The sequence below is a fragment of the Eumetopias jubatus genome, unplaced genomic scaffold, assembly GCF_037043125.1.
Source record: "Eumetopias jubatus isolate StellerSeaLion01/CBP00866 unplaced genomic scaffold, mEumJub1_p1.0 scaffold_5, whole genome shotgun sequence".
Taxonomy (NCBI): Eukaryota; Metazoa; Chordata; class Mammalia; order Carnivora; family Otariidae; genus Eumetopias; species Eumetopias jubatus.
In genome coordinates, this window is record NW_028274811.1 from 47,132,130 (window position 1) to 47,152,605 (window position 20,476).

The 20,476-nt window shown below is 37.4% G+C and overlaps 2 protein-coding genes across 6 annotated transcripts in view; both read left to right on the forward strand.

Annotated features, from left to right (window-relative positions):
- Positions 1–20,476, forward strand: part of IPO11 (importin 11) — a 194,632-nt gene that overhangs the window by 126,839 nt on the left and 47,317 nt on the right. The window contains exon 28 of one of the 5 annotated variants that reach the window (XM_028123865.2): positions 16,116–16,198. The exons of the other annotated variants lie outside the window; for them this stretch is intronic. Coding sequence (XP_027979666.1) covers positions 16,116–16,137 — 22 coding nt within the window. The 3' untranslated portion in view covers positions 16,138–16,198. Of the gene's footprint in view, positions 1–16,115; positions 16,199–20,476 lie in introns of those variants that run through there. 5 annotated transcript variants of the gene reach the window in all.
- Positions 14,377–17,110, forward strand: LRRC70 (leucine rich repeat containing 70). Its single transcript, XM_088023325.1, has 2 exons — positions 14,377–14,567; positions 15,063–17,110. The coding sequence occupies exon 2, from the start codon at positions 15,074–15,076 to the stop codon at positions 16,967–16,969; it is 1,896 nt and encodes a 631-aa protein (XP_087879451.1). The 5' UTR covers positions 14,377–14,567; positions 15,063–15,073; the 3' UTR covers positions 16,970–17,110.

Below are 20,476 nucleotides of genomic sequence, written 5' to 3' on the forward strand. Positions count from 1 at the left end.
TAGTTGTTGGAGTTTGGGAAAATTTTCCCCTTTCTGCGCCCCCAGTAATAATACCTGGTTAATCTCCCATGTAATAGTAATTTTCTGTTCCTGTGTTTCTTTTAGACATTGCAGTGTAACATTTTCCTTGCCTGAAATAAGCAGGTCTAGTGAATAATGTTGATGGTGATTTTTTTAATCATCTAAATTGGGGAATGTTATTTTCTTCTTTTATTATAACAGATTTTCAAGCAGAAATACACCATTCTAAAGCATGGTTTCTCAACTATAGTACTAGTGATATTTTGGGCCAGATGATTATTTGGGGTTGGGGTTTTTTTTTTTTTTTTTTTTTTTTTTTAAGATTTACTGGGGAGAGAGGGAGAGAATCCTCAGGCAGACTCCGTGCTGAGCAGGAAGCCCCACATGGGGCTTGATCCCAGGACCCGGAGATCATGACCTGAGCTGAAGTCAGGAGTTGGACACTCAACTGACTGAGCCACCCAGGCGCCCCTTTTTGGTTTTTCTTTTTTTAGAGATGGGGCCGGGAGAGGAGCAGAGGGAGAGAGAGAATCTTAACAGGCTCCGTGCCCAGTGTGGAGGGAGCCCGACAAGGGGCTTGATCTCAGGACCCTGAGATCACGATCTTCGCTGATATCAGGAGTCGGACACTTACTTGCCTGAGCGACCCAGATGCCCCCAGATGGTTATTTGTTTTGGAGAACTATCTTGCGCCTTGTAGGATACTTGGCAGCACCTCTGCCCTTTGGCCTGTAGATGCCAGTAGAACTTCTTACCTCCAGTTTAGAATCACTGCTGTAAACAATGACCATTTGAGAAACTATTAAACTCTCCTCTAGTTCTGTTCAGAAATTTGATAAAAACTCTAGACTTCAGAACCACTCTGAAATCCCATTGCCACTGGTGACTTGCTGATGACGATGACTGTGTTACAGGTGTTATTGTGCCTAAGTTTCCTTGTTTTTAAAATGTATGGATGTTCTGATGAGACCGTTGTAAAGATTACATGAGTTTACGTATGTAAGGTCAGACTGACTGGATAGATGAGGTTAGTTGTCTCTCTTTCATCCCTTTCTTCCTTTCTCACCTCTTCATCCATTTACTGCAGTACAGAGTTCTGAAAGCCTAAGTCACTATGTGTACATGCACTCATTTTTAATTCAGTACATTTTCAGGTATATTGAATATCTGTACACCTATTCATTAATTTATTTTTAAAATGCGTGTTAACCGCATATGTTCTAAGGAATGTCATTTTGTGCTTGATGTTTTACAGTATTCTGAATTATCACCAACTTAAGGATTCATGATTTTGTTGATATCTGCTATGCACATTCTTGTTATATCTTGTTGCCCACCTTCTTAACATAGTGCAGTGTTTGTTTTTTTTTTTTAACTTGTTCAGTGCAACTGTCTTTTGTCCTTTTTGTTTTACTTTTTCTCTCTTTAGCTGGAATTATTCCAGGTTTGAATATTCTCCCTTTTTAGGATCTGTATTTAAACATAGAGGGAAGAATAGTTTCTTCAGCTGATTTTTATATGACCATAACATTATTTATTATATACGTCTCTTCATGTTTTCCTCCAAAGGCGTAGATTAAACAAAACTACGATTTGGAGATGAGAATGAGAATAATTAAACTTTACTTTGACTCTCTCCTCTAAAATACCAATTCATCCTCCAACTTCAAAGAAGTTTTTAGAATGCAGTTCTAAGAATTTCAGATGTGAATAAGTATTCTTAGAGAGCAAGTGTTGTGAGAACTTAGACTTTGACTTTTATTTTTAAATTTAAGGATGCCACTGATGGGGAATATTTAACATAAGCTAGTTGAATAATTAAAAAAGAGCCTGTCAAAGCAGCATGGTTTTTAGATATGACAGCTTGCATTCTGGGAGAAATTGCCTTTATAATAAATTCCTGGAGTATCAGAATTACCAAACCTGCTTGGATTGGACAGTTGGTACCTCTCCATAATTCTTGTTTATCTCAAAATTAGCATATGTAATATCCACACTTGGAAATTTATTATTATTTAAGAAATTTCTGAGATAAATCATTTTACAACTTTTAGAACGTTAGACTAGTCCTATCAAGATAACAGGTTCCAAAGAGTAGTGTTTTGGTATAGTTTAAACGTAGTTAAATAAAAGGCAGTTTATAATTTTTAAAATGTAGACATGTTGTTTTACCTGAGTTATGCTTGGTTTAAACTGACCATTTTTAAATGAGTATTTAACATGATAGACTTTTGGGGTACCTGGCTGGCTCAGAAGGCATGTGACTCTTGATCTGAGGGTCGTTAGTTTGAGCCCCACATTGGATGTAGAGATTACTTAAAAAATTAAAATTAAAAAAAAAAACATGATAGACTTTCATTTTCATCCCTTAAAATAGGAGGCATTTTTTTACTTCTAGGTCATGTATTCATTAGTATTTTATAATATTTTCTTTTATCTGTAAACATTTGACCACAGATTTTAGTAGCTTTTCTACAGTAAAAATTGGTTCTCAATTTCTTTAGTCTTTCACAAGAAAAATGCCTTAGAAACATCATGTGTGGTAACAGCTTTATTGAGATGTAATTCATAGACCATACATTTCATCCACATAAAGTGTACAACTCAGTAGTATTTAGAATATTCGCAGAGTTATACAGCCATCACCACAGTTGATTTTAGAATATTTTCATCACTTCCAGAAGGAAGCATGTACTCTTGTAGTCTTCATTCTCTCACCACACCCTCCGCCCCCAGCTCAAGGCATTAGAGCAAGGGCTTGAGAGTAGTAAGGGTGGAGAGTAGAACATGCATCCTCGAAAGACAGGGCCTTCAAGTTAGAGTCAGTTTTATTCTCTGTGATGAATTGTACAATTGTTGGTTTCCGTCTAACAATACTGTTAAAGATAATCTACTCATTGTCTTGTGGGGAAGTTAATTCTAATCCATTTTGCTGCTGCCCAATGTGTAACATACTGGAAATGCTAGCATTCAGGTCTTTAAATTTTGATCTAGTGTTTGCTTGCCTCCTTGTTGCCAGCCTTCAGTCTTTGCTTATTTATTCATATATTTGTTCAGTAGACATTACTAAATAGGGATGCATCATTAGTTGGTCCTGAGGGCTTTAAAATTGAGGTTTTATTATTGTTCAGATATGGTGAGACCCTCAGATCAGGGGACAGTTGCCATTGAAAGATATTTTGTCATTCACAGTTCCTAAGAGGAGGATGCGTGCCTCATCACACAGAACCAAAAGGAAACACCAGGGTTAGTCTGGAGACGGAAGGAGTAAGGGGACAATGTGGGCATGAGCCTTTATTGTGGTTTCCTTGGGAAGGAATGGGAAAGCAAGGGTAAGGAGGTTTAGGACTGGCTAGTTTAAATAATTTCAGTAGGCTGTAGGGTGTAGGCACTGTTGCAAGTTGTCTGTTACCTGGCCCTATGGTGAGTAGGGCAGGGGGATAGTGGCTCTGAGTGTTAGAGCTTCATGAAAGAGGTAGTTGGGTATGGGCTGTGAATCAGTTGGTTTGCATGTGTAATTTATGCAGGAAGGCAGTCATTTACTATCTCTCTGAATTGGGTAGCCCTGGAAAGGGCAGTCTGTCCAGGGTCATTAAGTCCCCATCTGTCAAACCATCAGCATACAGAAAATAAGGAGGCATGGTTAATACACCGAGTATTAACCAACTTTTGTTCTTAGCACCATGCTTAACACCTTAGTAGGTCCACAGTAAGTTTAATGAATCAATGAAGAATGAATTTATTACTTATACTGTAATAGTGTGCTGTTTTTTCTCCCAACTAAATAACATTTTTCTGAACTTCTAAAGAATGTTTGTGCCTGAAAAATTAAGCTAATTTGATCTCCCAGTTTGTCAGTCCTGGGAGGAAGTATAGCATACTTTTTGGTCACTTATAAAGTACTACTTGAGGTAGAAAACAGATCATTTTTCAGTTTTGTCATATTAACACATCATAAAACATTTTCACATTTAGCAGCCTTAAAAAGGAGAGTTTTTGTAGATACTCTGATTTGTAGTATTGTTGCAAATTAGGAGTTTTTTGAATGGGGCTACTTTAGGCATACTTTTAATCTGTTCAGTTGTATGTATAAATTTTGCATACCTGCCTGTTAATACCCTTTCTCAAAAAAGAGGTATGGAATGAATTTTCATGTATTTACTTCGAAAAGGATGTATTTTTAAAATTTACAGTAGTCATTTGAGCATCAAATCTATTTTTGTAAGGTGAGAAAAGAGGTAGTGTGAGATGGTGGGATCTGGAATTACATTTTTGTTCTAACGCTTGGGAAGTTACTTAGTCTCTGAAAATCTGTAATGAATAAGATAATTTATATTATTCTGAAATGCTACAAATAAAAATTTTGCACAGGATATACAAATAAAGTATAAATAAATTCTTCAGGCATTCAGCAAACAGTAAATCCTTTTGCGTCATTTATTGTTTCCATTGTAATGATAGTTAGTTTTGAAATGAAAAGCTATTGGTGGATACATTTGCTTATACTAATTATCTGCTTCAATTCAAAAAAGATGAGAGTCTTCAAGACTGATTCTAAACTGATCAAAGTCTCAGTTACTAATGTATTACCAGTTCTATTAGTAGATTAGAGCAGTGGGTAATTTTATGTATTTATGTACTCATTCATTCACTTTGAGAGATGGGTAATTTTAAACAACAGATTCTCATACATTGTATAGATCTGATTTTATGAATGGATTTCCATTAGTAGGTTGAGCTGTTACTGGAAGTCAGATTACCAATTAAAGTTATTGTCTTTGTTGCTTCTGAAAAGCTGTGCTAGTCCATGTCAGATTCTTGTGTTTGCTCGAGAGTCCACAAAGGAGAAGACAGTCTGAGAAGACTGCCTGATGGAAAACATACTTTTCCTCTACTTCTTGTGTGCAGTTTATAGACAAGATGATCCAGCCTTGGCCAAGCTATTTCAGTGTGCCCTACAGTATTCTAAGTTCAGAGTCAGAGTGGCAGAAAGCACCCATAGTGATTACCCTACCCCTTAGCTGAATGATCATTCTCTCCCCCTTTCCATCAGATACTGACCTGAATGTCCGTGGAATGCTAGACAGTGAGGTTACTGGGAAGGAGCAAAACAGATGCAGTCCTTGCCCTCGTGAAACTTACATTCTGGGGTTTTAGTTTTGTGATGGTTGCTCTTATTGTTGCTGCTTTTTTCCTCAAGATTTACTTGAACTGATTTCTAACAGTTTATATAATCTCATTATAAAGTAACTTGTGGAAAGGGACAGTGAGGTATCATTGGGTAAGTTGTTAAATTTTATTTTGCCAGAGTCAGCCATAAAAGGAACAGTTGTTATAGGATATATTGAATGGTGACTATATACCTCTCTCTCCTTATTAGATAAGGAGAATAAAACATGTCTAAGAGTACTTGGAAATTTCAAAGCCTCAGCTGTTGAGGCTCTACTTTCCATCTTCCCTTTGAATATATGGTTTATGAATAGGAGAGATACCCTTAGCTTTTCAAAAAACTAATATTTGGATTATGAATGTTTTCCTTTGTATGTAATCTAATGTAGTTGATAGTAATTACTGGTTATGATCGTTCAGTTCAACTGAGGAAAATCCCTCTGTGATGAAGCTTTTAATGATTTTTTTTTTTTGACTAGGCTATGCATGTATATTTTTTTGGTTCTTTTTTTTTTTTTTTAAAGATTTTATTTATTTATTTGAGAGAGAGAGAGAATGAGAGATAGAAAGCACGAGAGGGAAGAGGGTCAGAGGGAGAAGCAGACTCCCTGCTGAGCAGGAAGCCCGATGTGGGACTCGATCCCGGGACTCCAGGATCATGACCTGAGCCGAAGGCAGTCGCTTAACCAACTGAGCTACCCAGGCGCCCTATTTTTTTGGTTCTTGCTGTGAATTTACAGGCTGGTTTTCTTCCCAAACACAAATTGAATAACATACCTACTTTTGAGCTGGTTAATATTCATATACTGAATTTTGTTAGCTTTAATCTAACAGAAGCTGGAGGACACGGTGGTTTAGGAAGATGAACAATTGGGGCCATATTTACTGTCTTTATCTGTATACAAAAGTTTTGTGAAAAAAGGTAAATTACTAATCCTGGGCTTGGTGATTTTTTTTTTTTAATTGAAAGGTTAAATAATCCTTTATAAAACTTTTTTTTTTAAGCTGAACATCAGTTTGTTTTTCTGTCAGTGCTTTGAAATCTCACTTTCTTCCTCCTTCTCCCCAAAAGTTCTGCCCTTTTTAAGTGTTTGAAAGTGTTTCTATCCCCTTACCTTAGAATTTGAATGGAAATAGTCCATTTTGGTTTTCATTTCCAATAAAGATTCACTTTACTCTTGAAATGTGGCAGAACCTAAATGCTCCTACATTCCTGTCCTAATATACAGCCTGCGGTACTGATACAGCCAACATTGAGCAGTATTTTAAAAATTCCTGTTAGGTGCTAAGCACCCTGCTGTGCATTGATGATACATTCCACTGCACCTCTGGGACAAATTATTCAGTATGCCCTTGCATCTTAGAGCAACTATTTTTGTCTTCTGTCTCCTGTCCTAACTACTAAGGAAAGTTCCTGAATGCTTGTGAATATGGGACTATACTCTCAATGTGTTCCTCACATCTAGGACCAGTGCTCCATCTACAAATTAGATAAATGCTTCCGATGAACTTTTCAAAAGGTGGCAGTCATCTTACAGACCTGAGCTGAAGGCAGACGCTTAACCGACTGAGCCACCCAGGCGCCCCTCTTTGGGTTGTTTTGAGACTATATTGGAGAATGTATATACAATGCCCGTTAAAGTGTTGAATGCATTGGAGTGTTAAATGGTAAATGATTGAATATTAATCTTTCAGTTATTGCTGTACTATTATCTGTCTATTAATGCCTGCTTCTGTTAATGTTAGTGCTGTCAATGATTTTGACCAAGTGTGTGAAGGTACCAATTTAGGCTTTCCTGAGGCTCTCCTTCATTTACTCTGAGGCTGTCTCCCATTCAGACTATCCACATGTGACCCATGCCAACCCTTGAAGAAAGACACCATCTCCCTGCAGGTGTTTCATGCAGATACCTTGTGCATGCTGCCGATGCTGTGTTCATTATTCTTATTCATTCATTACTACTGTTGCCTCCGTTTCACCTTTCTGAAATTGGCAGGTATTTCGGCCCAGGAAGAAGCTTCCATTGACTCATCTGTACAGAGTGGTTGTGTAAAGTTGACCCTCGGTTTGTATTTGCTAGACATTTAAAATAATCATTGAATGTGCAGCCACACAGCAGCATGTGCTACTCTTGTTAACATTCATCAGTGATGGAGCCCTTAAATCCTCAGATTTATAATAGATCCAGGAAAAAGGTTTGGAGTAAGGCTGTATAGGTTAAAGGGAAACTGGAGAAAGCAGGTAGAATTCTAGGTGGTAAAAGGGCCCCAGTTTTGTTGCCTTACCTGCAATCTTTGCCATCCATGGACATTTTTTTATTTGTCTTCCATTTTTTCGTTTGTCAAACTCATTCCAATTTCTCTGCCTACAGTCATTTTTGCCTTCTTGAAATTTTTGGACTGCACCATAAACTCATTTTCATGTATTTCTTCCTCTGCTTCTATGCTTTTTATGTCTCTTACATTCTGGGCTTTTTGGAGGTTGGACCCATGTGTTGAGGGCATATAGTGAAAGGCTAATGTTCAGGCTCTGAACCACGCTGGGTAGATACGAATCCTGGCTCCTGAATTCACCACGTGACCTTGAGCAAGGTATTTAACATACCTCTACCCTCATTTATAAAATAGAGCTACATTGTTGGATTGTTCTCTGTGTTAAGTGACATAATACATGTAAAGTACTTAGAACAATGCTTAGGAAGTGGTGTATGCTCAGTAAATAAATTCTGGATCTGATGATGATAATGTTGTTAAGATTTTTTTTTCCTCTGCTTAACACTGGACATAGGGTACTTGCTTCTGGAATACTGCATGGTCAGGATATTATAATGAGTGTGTCGACTGAACATTTATTCTCTCACAGAACATCTTGAGTTCCTTGAGATCGGGGAGCAGATTTTATTTTTAGTATCCTTAGAGTCTAGCACAATGTTTGACACATGTAGGCTCTCAATAATATGTCTGAATTGGATATATTTGATGAAGGTAAGGTAATCAATGCACTGTGCTCTTCTCAGTCTTGGATACTTCTGAACACCCAGTTATTCATGTCAGAAACTTGGAAATTGTCTTTGACAACGTGACCTCTCACCGTCCACATTTAATCCATCACCAGAGCTGTTGACTACACCTCTAAGTGTATCTCAAATCCACCCCCTCCATTTCTACTATCTTTGTATAAGCTGTCTTATTCTTCATCCTGGACTGTTGCAGTAGCCTCCTCCACTGCTCTTTCCTCATCTCTTCTGATCTGCTCTAAGCCATATTCCACAGAGAAGATGCCAGCCATGTTTTAAAAGCAAAAATGATCTTGTTCCTCTTCTAGTTCAAAACCCTTTAGTGGCCTCCACGGGACAACTAGTCGGTGTTTACCTTTTGGCTTACCTCTCAAGCCCTGTTCCACCCTGGTCTCTCTCAGTCATTTTCTCCCAACCATGCTGGCTGTTCGCTCTCTTTGGAACATGCTAATCTGTTTTGTGCCTCAGAATCTTGACAGATTTTATAAACTGACATGCTTTTCCAGTAGCTGCAGAACACTGTTTTTCCTTTATAAAACTGATCATGATTGTAAATCAAACAAGATTTGGTCTGGTAGTTTTTATATGTATTTTGTTTTTTAGCCACAAATATTTGCTTTAAAATACAAGGGCTGTGTTTTAAAATATAGGGCTGTGTTTTAAAATATAAGGGCTCTTTTTAAACTTTGTTAAATTTACATGGAGTAAAATTGATTTTAGGGGAGGTTATACATGAATGTAAATTTTCATATGTATAGATTGCACGACCATCACCACAGTCAGAACACAGGTGAATAGCTTCACCTGAGGACACCCCCTTGTGTGATATACCTTAGGAATCCCATTCTCCCCTGACTCCCAACTGTTGGCTCCCACCAATCTCTTTTCTTTCACTCTAATTGTGTCTTTTTGAGGATGTTCTATAAATGGAATCACGCAGTGTAGAACTTTTTGAGACCGGCCTTCTCAGGCAGCATAACGCCTTTTATATTTGCCTAAGCTGTTGTGTGTGTCATTCGAATGTTGATGTTTTTGTTTTTGTTTTTGTTTTTGCTGAGTAGTATTCCATCGTATGGATGTATCACCTTTAGCCATTGAAGGACATTTGGGTGTCTAGTGCTTTTAAGCTAACTGTCTCCCCCACCAGTCTCTAGTTTCATGAGCATGATAGTCTGGACGTTGTTAGTGTGTGGCCCCCCCCCGTTATGTGTGTATACATGCATTATACACACACACACAAAACACACTTGATGCTTTATTTTCTGAATTATTTGCATGTAAGTTGAATAGATTATGACCTTTTACTCCTAAATGCTTCAGTCTAGTATTAGGTATTGCTTTTAGTTGTCATGTCTTTGTAGTCTCTTTTACTCTGTATTATTTCCCGAGTTTTTATATCTTATGACTAGCAATTTTGAAGAATACAGCCCTTTTCTTTGTTTCCCTCCCTCCTTTTCTCTTCCCAGAATAGAATATTCCTCATTTGTGATGTGTCTGGTGATTTCTTTTTTTTTTTTTTAAGATTTTCTTTATTTATTAGAGAGAGAGAGAGAGAGAGAAACAGCATGAGAGGGCAGAGGGTCAGAGGGAGAAGCACGCTCCCCGCTGAGCTGGGAGCCCGATGCGGGACTCGATCCTAGGACTCTGGTATCATGACCTGAGTCGAAGGCAGTCGCTTAACCAACTGAGCCACCCAGGCGCCCTGTCTGATGATTTCTGTTGATTAGATTTTGGTTATACATCCTTGGTTGGAATACTACCTAAGTGATTGATGCTGTCCTTCTTGAAATACCACATCCAGTGGCACATGGTGTCCACCTGCTTCTCATTAATGATGTTAATTCTCATGAAGGTGTTTGATTGCTCCACTGTATAGTTACTGTTCTTTTTCCTTGCAACTGATAATCAATCTGTATTGAGATACTGCTCTTTGTTAAAATTTTCTCCTACATTGAGCAAAATAGTATGTTTTTTTTATTGTTACCAGAATATTTTTAATTGTAAACACCACTTCAGATTTTGATTCTCTTGATTTTAGGATCTAGAAATAATTCTTAAGATTCGTAAGATCAGTAAGCACTATTGTAAACTGTTCTTTCTATGTAAACCCATCTTGGTTGGTTTATATGTAGATGCTGTACATCTAAATAATATAGGGGGTATATGGGGCGCCTGTGTGGCTCATTCATTGAGCGTTTGCCTTCGGCTCAGGTAATGATCCCAGGGTCCTGGGATAGAGCCCTGCGGGCTCCCTGCTCAGCAGGAAGCCTGCTTCTCCCTCTCCCACTCCCCCTGCTTGTGTTCCGTCTCTCGCTGTTACTCTGCCAAATAAATACATAAATAAAATCTTTAAAAAAAATAACATAGGGGATATATATTGAAAAGGTGGTAATAGAATAATTGTTTGATTTATGCATTCTCTTGTCATGGAATTTCTGAATGGAAAAGAAAATGGATTGGTATTGATACCTGAACTATGACATTATTTGAAAGCTGTGTTAATGAAGGTTCCATAAGAAGAGAGAGAAAAAAATAATGAGTCAGTTTCTTGGGGAAAAAAAAGGAGGAAGCTCTTTTAGGAGGCTGAGTGTCGTGTTCAGAAATAGTTCTAATGAAAATTAGTAGGAATCAGAAAAGGGATATGAAGAACCATTTTGATGTATTATTCTAGAGCAGAATCAAAATGTCACAGTTCAGATCAGGGAACATTATTGTGCCTTTGAGATCATATGAAGATTTCACCAAACATGTTAGAGAATTGACAAGATAATAAGATGGTTTTAAATTACCTAAACAATGTGAATTGGCTGTGCAATGGTAGTAGTTAAAGCATGGGGACATATCCCTTCCAGTCAGTGAAGCGGGAAGCTGGGAAACTTGGGTTCTAATCTAAAACTTGAGTGGCCAGTTGTGCCACTAATCAGTGATGTGCTCACAGCCAGTAAGATAAGGAGGTATTCTGTTCCGGTATCACCCTTTTTTGAGGTCTTGATTTCTGAGTTCTGTAGCAGTGATCACTGTCTGTAACAGCAGCAACGCCTATGAACCCTGTGAACAGAAAGGCTGAACTTTGTTGTTCTGGATACTGGGTTTAGATTTATTGTTTGTTGTAGATGCTTTAGTTTACCTCAGCTTTCACAATAGGAGAAAAACAAAATTTATTTTATTCTGTCACTTTTATTTAGTGTAATTTACTAAAAATTTTATTTTTGAGATTTTAATAATATTTTTGTCTGCTTTGGATATTTCTGGAATAGAGGACAAAATTAATTAAAGTTCTGATCTTATCACCTTGTAGTTTTCCCTCTAAATTTTATTTTGATGTCGAGTTCTTCCAAACTATAGAGGAGGAAGAAGTTTTCCTTGACTTCTTTGGGGTCCCTAACTGGGTCTGAAAATTAAACTGACAAAGTCAAGATTAACAGGAGAAAAGCATGTAAATTTAATGTTAAGTTTTATATGACATGGGAGCCCTCAAAAGGAAGTGAAGAACCAAAGGGGATTGTTAAACTTCTGTGTGTGTATTTAAAGATTTTATTTAGTTATTTGAGAGAGAGAGCATGCGCAAGAGAGCACAAGCTAGATGGGGGGTGAGGGGGGGTAACAGGGTGAAGCAGATTCCCCGCTGAGCAGGGAGCCCGATGTGGGACCTGATCCCAGGACCCTGGGACCATGACCTGAGCCAAAGGTAGATGCTTAACTGACTGAGCCACCCAGGTGCCCCAAACCTGTGTGTTTTTATGCTAGGTTTGAGGCAGAGTGGAAAGTCTTGGAAAGATAGGGTAGGGCACAGGGTATGAGATAAATGTAGCAAACAGGGAAATTTTGCAAGCCTCTTTGTTTGGATTCTTCTCAGAGTTTGTTTGTCTTCGGAAATAAGGATGCTCCTTTTCTCCCACTATAGTGGAGGGCACCTCTCACATGAAGTTTTTTATGACCTCAGGGGTGAAGGGCAGGTGGGATGAGGGTGTGGCTGGAGGGAGGGGAGGGATCAGAGAGAGTCCTTCACAATTCTGCCTTTTTCTCAAATTCCTTCAGTTTTGAATATTCTCTATGTCATGGTGCTATATTTTGGGATAGCGTGTCCTGAACCCCATCATAACTCTGAGCTATATGACACAATTGAAAAATCCTCATTATGTTGTTATTGAAAACACTAAACAGAAATGGACTTGAGAAACCTAGCTCTTATTCCATCTTTACCTCTAATTCATGTTTTTTAAGATTTTATTTATTTATTCATGGGAGAGAGAGGGAGGCAGAGGGAGAAGCAGGCTCCCCAAGGAGCAGGGAGCCCGATGCAGGGACCGGATCCCAGGACTCTGGGATCATGACCTGAACCGAAGGCAGGCGCTTAACCATCTGAGCCACCCAGGCGCCCTTTACCTCTAATTCATATCATTTCTCTGTCATGGGGGTTTTTTGGTGGTGATTTTCTAATTTCTTCGTTCAATAACAACAACAATAGTTGGCCACAAAGGATAGTTGTGAAAATTGTAAATCATTTTGATAAAGATCTGTTATCTAGTATGCACCTCTGATTTTTTATTATCATAGAAAGTGCTGGGTATTTTACCAAATATTTAATATGGAAATAATTTGTATTATTATCTGAAATAATTGTTGTCTTGATGTAAAAGATGCTTTAATAACAAGAGGGAGTTACTATACAATTATATATATCATTACTGATATTTTAAGTATATTATCAGAGTATTAGTAATAATAATCCAAGTCAGAATTAGCCTAAGCATTGAGCTTTTTGGAAAAGTAATGACTAAACAACATATAATATAAACAATTTATAGTTAACTCTTTAAATCATTACCCTTCAATATTACGGTATACACAGATCGGTTTTTATTTAAAAGATTCACACTATTTCAGATGTATATATGTTGAAAAGTCATTAAAGGGTCCTGATGGGGTTTTGGAATATAGGTGAGGTTCAGTGGGGTGGATTCCGGAGCCGACGACTAAGAAAGAATTCTTGAGATGTCTTTGGTGCAAAATAGTTGTTTATTTAAAGCATGGGGGGTGGGTGTAGGGACAGGACCTGTGGGCAGAAAGAGCTACTGCACCGCGGTAGTGATGGGTGGCTGATTATATTCTATGGGGTTGGGGGAGGTAAGGAAAAAGGGAGGTTTCTGAGAAAGAATTTTCATATGCTAAAGAAGACTCACCGGATACCGGAGGCCTTGCCATTGTCAAGTTAAGGCTGTTTACCCCTCTAGAAAGGCATTAACATTAAGATAGCTGGGAACTTCCTGGAGGAACATTACACTCTGCCCACTTCAAGTATCTGTCGATGGGCTGCAGGTTATAAAGGCATTTAATTGTATTTACATTCCCTTCTTTATTGCTAAAGCTTTTGTAAGTAAACTGAGGGAGACTCAGGTCTTGCAGGATGGTCATCTCTACAGGTTAAGTATTTGTTTTTCCTTTAGGGCAGCCAGGAGTGCCTGAGAAATGTCACATATATTCCACAGCAGGGGGGCGGTTGTGGGGTGTCAGCTTCTGCTTTGTCCTCAGCTTGCCTTCTGTTCCCTTATCAGGTCCCTTTCACTCTCCCCAACTTTTTTTGCCAAAGGTAATCTTTGCCAGTAATTTGGTGTGCAGCTTTGTATCATTTTATAATGCAAGGCATATACCTTAATAAATTAAGGTGCTAGTTGGTGATACTCAATATTTTTTATATCCAAAATTCTCTGAAAAGTTAAAAAGGAAGAGCAGAGAGTTTAGTGTAACAACATTTGTGCTCACCATTCTAAATTTCTTGTTTTTGCTACCTTTTTTTTTAAGGACTAAAAGTCTGTAATGTGTATTCAAAGCAATGTAAATATTATATGCATTTAAGACCCAAATTATATTACTCTGTTTATCCTTTATTTCACCTTTTTCTATTCAGTATCTATCTGTTGCTGATGGCTACAGTTTGTTCATTCTGAATATTTAAATTTTTCACATTTCCTTTTAAAAAATACTTATTTTTTAAATTATCAGATGTTTAGGTATGTGTGTTAGGAACACTCAAATTAACTGCTTTCTGAAAAAAATAAGTTCCTGAGATTTCCTTTCAACAATACTTTAGAAACACAGATAAAATTACTTCCTGTCTCTCAGTTTCCTGTATCCATGGCAACCTCTGTTTTACACACTGACTGTGGAGGAACCAATGTGAAGAGTGGTGTTTCCTGAGCAAACTGTGACTAAAAAAAAGGAAGAAAAAAAAAGGTGGAGGGGTGGAGGTCAACAGTGCCACAGAAAGAAATGGAGTTTAGAAATGTCGCTCTTCAGATTTAGAAAGAAAACCTTTACTTGAATCAGCCGAGTGTCAATAATATGAATTTCCTGGTTTTGGTAAGATTATTTATTTAAATATGAACTTTTAACTGAAATGAAAAATAATTTGCTTTTGTGAAAAGCTATAGTTTAGAGTTTAATTGCTTTTTGTAGTGAATTTGTACTTTCATAAATTATGTTACTTAATTGATACTGACTTTAATTTGTCAAACGGACGTATTATATCCAAAGACCATTATCCATACCTCATCATTTGTCACTTTAGTTATTGTCAATTGTAATATTTTAAATTAGCTTTAGCAAACATATTATTTTGCAATTCATTAAATTTGAATTATTTTGTCAAGAAGTGGGTTAATGGCCTGGAGGTGTTAATTTTAGAACACATTCCAAACTCATTATATAATATGCTATCACCATAGTACAATTGATGATATTTAGTATTGTTGGCTGATACTAATAAAACTAAAAGAATACGGAATTTTTAGTATTATAGCACTTTAATTTTGAGAACTTATTGATGATTTAAAGTTTTACCTTCTTTTTTTATAGCCAATTCTGATATGAACAGAAAAACCAAGAACAGGGCTATGTGTGGATTACATTTTTCTCTGCCTTGCCTACGACTTTTTCTACTTGTTACGTGTTATCTTCTATTCTTATTCCATAAAGAGGTTCTTGGATGTTCGTCTGTTTGCCAGCCCTACACTGGGAGACATATTAACTGCCGTAACTTAGGCCTTTCAAGGATTCCTAAGAATTTTCCTGAAAGTACGGTTTTTCTGTATCTGACTGGAAACAATATATCTTACATAAATGAGGGTGAATTAACAGGACTTCATTCTCTTGTAGCGTTGTATTTGGATAATTCTCGCATTGCGTATGTATATCCAAAAGCCTTTGTTCAACTGAAGCATCTGTATTTTCTATATCTAAATAATAATTTTATAAAACGCTTGGATCCTGGACTCTTTGAGGGACTTTCCAATCTTCGTACTTTATGTTTACAGTCTAATCAAGTAGCTTTTGTTCCAAGAGGAGTATTTAATGATTTAGTTTCAGTTCAGTACTTAAACCTACAAAGGAATCGCCTCACTGTCCTGGGGAGTGGTACCTTTTTTGGTATGGTTGCTCTTCGGATACTTGATTTATCAAACAATAAAATTTTGAGGATATCAGACTTAGGCTTTCAACATCTTGGACAGCTGGATTGTTTGTATCTAGAAGGTAATAATTTAACAAAAGTACCATCAAATGCTTTTGAAGTACTTAAGAGCCTTAAAAGACTTTCTTTGTCTCATAACCATATTGAAGCAATACAGCCCTTTGCATTTAAAGGACTTGTCAACTTGGAGTATCTCCTCCTGAAAAATTCAAGAATTCAAAATGTTGCTAGGGATGGGTTTAGTGGAATTAATAATCTTAAACATTTGATCTTAAGTCATAATAATTTAGAAAATTTAAATTCTGACACATTTAGCTTGTTAAAGAATTTAATTTACCTTAAGTTAGATAGAAACAGAATAATCAGCATTGATAATGATACGTTTGAAAATATGGGAGCATCTTTGAAGATCCTTAATCTGTCATTTAATAATCTTACAGACTTACATCCAAGGGTCCTTAAGCCATTGTCTTCACTGACTCATCTTCAGGCAAATTCTAATCCTTGGGAATGTAACTGCAAACTCTTGGGCCTTCGCGACTGGCTAGCATCTTCAGCCATTACGCTAAACATCTATTGTCAGAATCCCCCATCCATGCGCGGCAGAGCATTGCATTATATTAAGTGGACTGACTTTACAAATTGTGTTACATCTTCGACAAATGTATCCAGAGCTTGGGCTGTAAAATCTCTTCATATTCATCACAAGACTACTGCGTTAATGATGGCCTGGCATAAAGTAACCACAAATGGGAAACATTTGGAAAATACTGAGAGCGTTACTTTCTGGGAACGAAGTCGTACTTCACCTGCCAGTAGATTTTTTCAAGAGAATACCTTTGGTAATCCATTAGAGGCTACTGCAGTGTTACCTGTGCAAATACAGCTTACTTCTTCTGTTAACTTGAACTTGGAAAAAAACAGTGCTCTACCCATTGATGATGCTTCGGTGTCAGGGAAAACATCTCTCATTTGTACACAAGAAGTTGAAAAGTTGAATGAGGCCTTTGACATTTTGCTAGCTTTTTTCATCTTAGCTTGTGTTTTAATCATTTTTCTGATCTACAAAGTTGTTCAATTTAAACAAAAACTAAAGGCACCTGAAAACTCAGGGGAAAATAGACTTGAATACTACAGCTTTTATCAGTCAGCGAGGTACAATGTAACTGCCTCAATTTGTAACACTTCCCCACATTCTTTAGAAAGCTCTGGTTTGGAGCAGATGCAACTTCACAAACAAATTGTTCCTGAAAGTGAGGCACAGGTGATTCTCTTTGAACATTCTGCTTTATAATTCAACTTAATGTTAGTTACAGGAAATCTTCAGTGCCATGGACATGAATTCAACTGAAGCCTCCTTAAAGAATTATAAGCTTTATTTGGAAATATAATGAATTATATGAGCTTAGCATTAATAAATACATGTTTTTAATAATTTATGAATACTGTATTCATTCAGCATATATCTTCGATAGGTGCTATATTAAGTAATAATACTAGCTAATGTTTCTGTGTACTAAGCACTATGCTAATAAATACTTCATATATCACATTTATCCTTAAAAAACCTTGTAACTATTTACGTTTTACAGGTAAGGAAACCTAGGGAAAGTGAGCTTAAGAAACTGCCAGATTCTTGCTTGTGCTACTTTTAAGGTCTGTCTGATTCCAGGGCTCATGCTTTTAATTTCATGCTATGCTGTTGCCTAGGTGCTAATTGTGAACAACATAGGCATGGCTCCTATTCTTGGTAGAGCTTGAAATCTAGTGGAGACACATGGTTTCCATATGGGATGGTAAGTATTGCACTTGGAGGTGCTACTGGGTATAACATAAGTGGAAGTGGTAGGTGGCTTTATGAGAACAGTGACATTGAGACTGGATCATGAAGGATAAACAGATATGAAGAGAGCTGAGTAATAGGTAGAGGTAACATTGTATCATAGGAGTTGAAGAAAGAGAAAGAATGCTGCTTTTCATGAAGTAACATTCAGTATAACCAGAGTTATGGGTGGTGGTGTGAGATTTGTAGCTGGAGAGAGATATCAGATGATGAAGGATATTGTAATTTCATATTTTTCCTTAGGGCAGCAGGGAGCCATGGAAGGATTTTAAATAGTGGAATGACATAATCAGATTTACTGTTTACAGAGTACCTTCTTTCTGGAAGGAGCAACGAGACTGGAGGCAGAGTTAATTGGGTAGGAATTTGGGTACCGGAGGCCTGTGCCAGAGTAGCAGCAGAGAGAATTGATGGATTCTGGAGCTTGGTGATTGGCTAAGGGGTGAGAGGTGAGGGATATGTCAAAGGTGGTAATTTTTTGGCTTAGGCAGCATTCTGTTGCATTTAATGAGCAAAGGAAGCAAAAGGAGTGGGGATATGTGTAGGGACAAAATAATGAGTTCAATTTTGGATACATTGAATTTGAGGTTCACATCTGATCTCCAAGTGGAAATAGCCAACAAGCAGAAGGTTAGTGGGGAGATCTATCTGGTAAAGGTCAATAATTTGTAACCTTACATTTGTCTAGTATGCCAGAAGTATATGATACTCTCTTAACAATAGCATTGACCATTTGAGTCATGATTTTGGGAGACAGGTAAGTGAGGAAGAATAAGATCAAAGAGCCCCCAGGAGATGTTAGTAGCCTTGATTGGGAATCTTTAACGTAGATAGATGGTAATTCAAGCCATGGAAACTATGTATGTTTTTCTCTGTTAGCATAAATATATACTCTGTAGAATATTGGGCATATAGTAAGTGCCCATGCTTGATCTATTAACAGGGACCTGAGCCACGAATATGTATTAAAAATTTTCCCTCGAGCATTATGTATTTCATGTGCTGTCCTTCCTCTTCCCCCAAATTTCTCTTTTTTGTTATTAAAAGTTAATACTTGCCGGGGCGCCTGGGTGATTCAGTCATTAAGCACCTGCCTTCAGCTCAGGTTGTGTTCCCGGGGTCCTGGGATCGAGCCCCTCATCGGGCTCCCTGCTTGGCGGGAAGCCTGCTTCTCCCTCTCCCACTCCCCTCTGCTTGTGTTCCTGCTGTCGCTGTCTCTCTCTCTGTCAAATAAATAAATAAAATCTTTAAAAATAAATAAAAGTTAATACTTGCCATATGAAATTAGCCTAAAGCAGTCTGGGAGTGTTTAAACCAAGTGATAATTATTGAGTCTGTATTGTGAACCTGAAGTAATTTTAAGAATGGTTGTGTTGTCTGGTATACCTTAAGATGGTCCTTCTCAAACTCAGAATCACCTGGGTTGTTAAAAGACAGATTGTTGCCCCCCACCCCTCCCAGAGTTCCTTATTCAGTAGGTCTGGAGTGGGGCCTATTGCGTGTATGTGTGGACAAGTTTGCTGGTAGTGCTGGTCTGGGGAACATGGTTGGAGAGCCACTGCTGTAAGATAATTGAGGAAAAGCAGAAAGGAGCAGAGGAGTGGTTTTGAGATATACTAGAAATTTCAGAGAAATTAAAGCCACAACTCCCCCCCCCACCCCAAGAGTTCACTGTTCTCCTTTTCCCTGCCTAGTTTAAAGCTTTGTCCTTGATTGTGATTTTAGAAGAAAACCTGAATACATTTTAAATAAATCTATTCTTAACATAAATTACTTGTTTCATTAGGAATAGGTGTGTGGTGTTTTTTCACCTTGAAAATGTTTTTAATAATACACTTCTGTTGTATCCACACAACTCCCACAACTCCAATTACGTTTTTTCTTTAATTACTAAAAGTACATGCTCTTTGGAAAAAAGAATTCAAACAATACAGAGAGATTTAAAATGAAAGGTGAAAACTCTTCTGTCTCTCTTCCCTACCACCTAGACCACATCCTCTTGAAGATGTTAGAAGCAGCATAGGTGGTTATTTGGAGTTAAGAAATATCCATAAACAAAGTATTAATCTTGACCTTACCAAAAATCTCCCCCACATTAAAAAATAATTTAGAAATTTTATCGAGATTTTTTTTGTTTTTATGTATAACTTATAATTGGTGATTGATGTAGGCTCAACTAGAAAACTTTAATCTTATTAATACTGTTTTATATATGGAGTTGTAGTTGTACATGGTGGTATTCATTAGGTACCTATTCCAGTTTCTGTTAGCAGCTTTTCCTTTTAAAAATACTAGCTCATGGGTGTCTGAGTGGCTCAGTCGTTAAGTGTCTGCCTATGGCTTAGGTCATGATCCCAGGGTCCTGGGATCAAGCCCCACATTGGGCTCCCTGCTTGGCTGGAAGCCTGCTTCTCCCTCTCCCATTCTCCCTGCTTGTGTTCCCTCTCTTGCTGTCTCTCTCTCTCTGTCAAATAAATAAATAAAATCTTTAAGAAAAAAAATGTTAGCGCACATGACACTGTTGTTTGATACTTGCACCGTTTAAAAAACTTAAGGTAAAATTGAAGTGATCATATACATAGACATTTTTAGCAGTATAATTTGTGCATATGATTGTTTCACATTTTGGCAGCCCCACCTCAAACAGGAAAGTTAAAACTAAGTAATAATATTCTAAATTAACATAGGTGAAGAAACTTTTCTTAAGAGTTCTGTGTTTCTCTACCATTTACTAAAGTTTTTTGATGAGAACACTCAAGTATATGGTTGTATTTCAGAAGGATAGTTGTATATACAGGTCCATTTTTTCCACTGACTTCTGTGAAAGTTGGGTCAGGTTCCAGGGCATTCCAAAAAAGCTCCTCTCCATCCTCCCCCATAACAGATGAGAAGTATAGAATTCAACTACCATTTATTTATAACGTTATACGTTTTAATACATTTAAAATTCCAGCTTGG

Bases quoted from the DNA above. Each gene is read 5' to 3' on its own strand.
- LRRC70 (XM_088023325.1), top strand. From the start codon at position 15,074: ATGAACAGAAAAACCAAGAACAGGGCTATGTGTGGATTACATTTTTCT.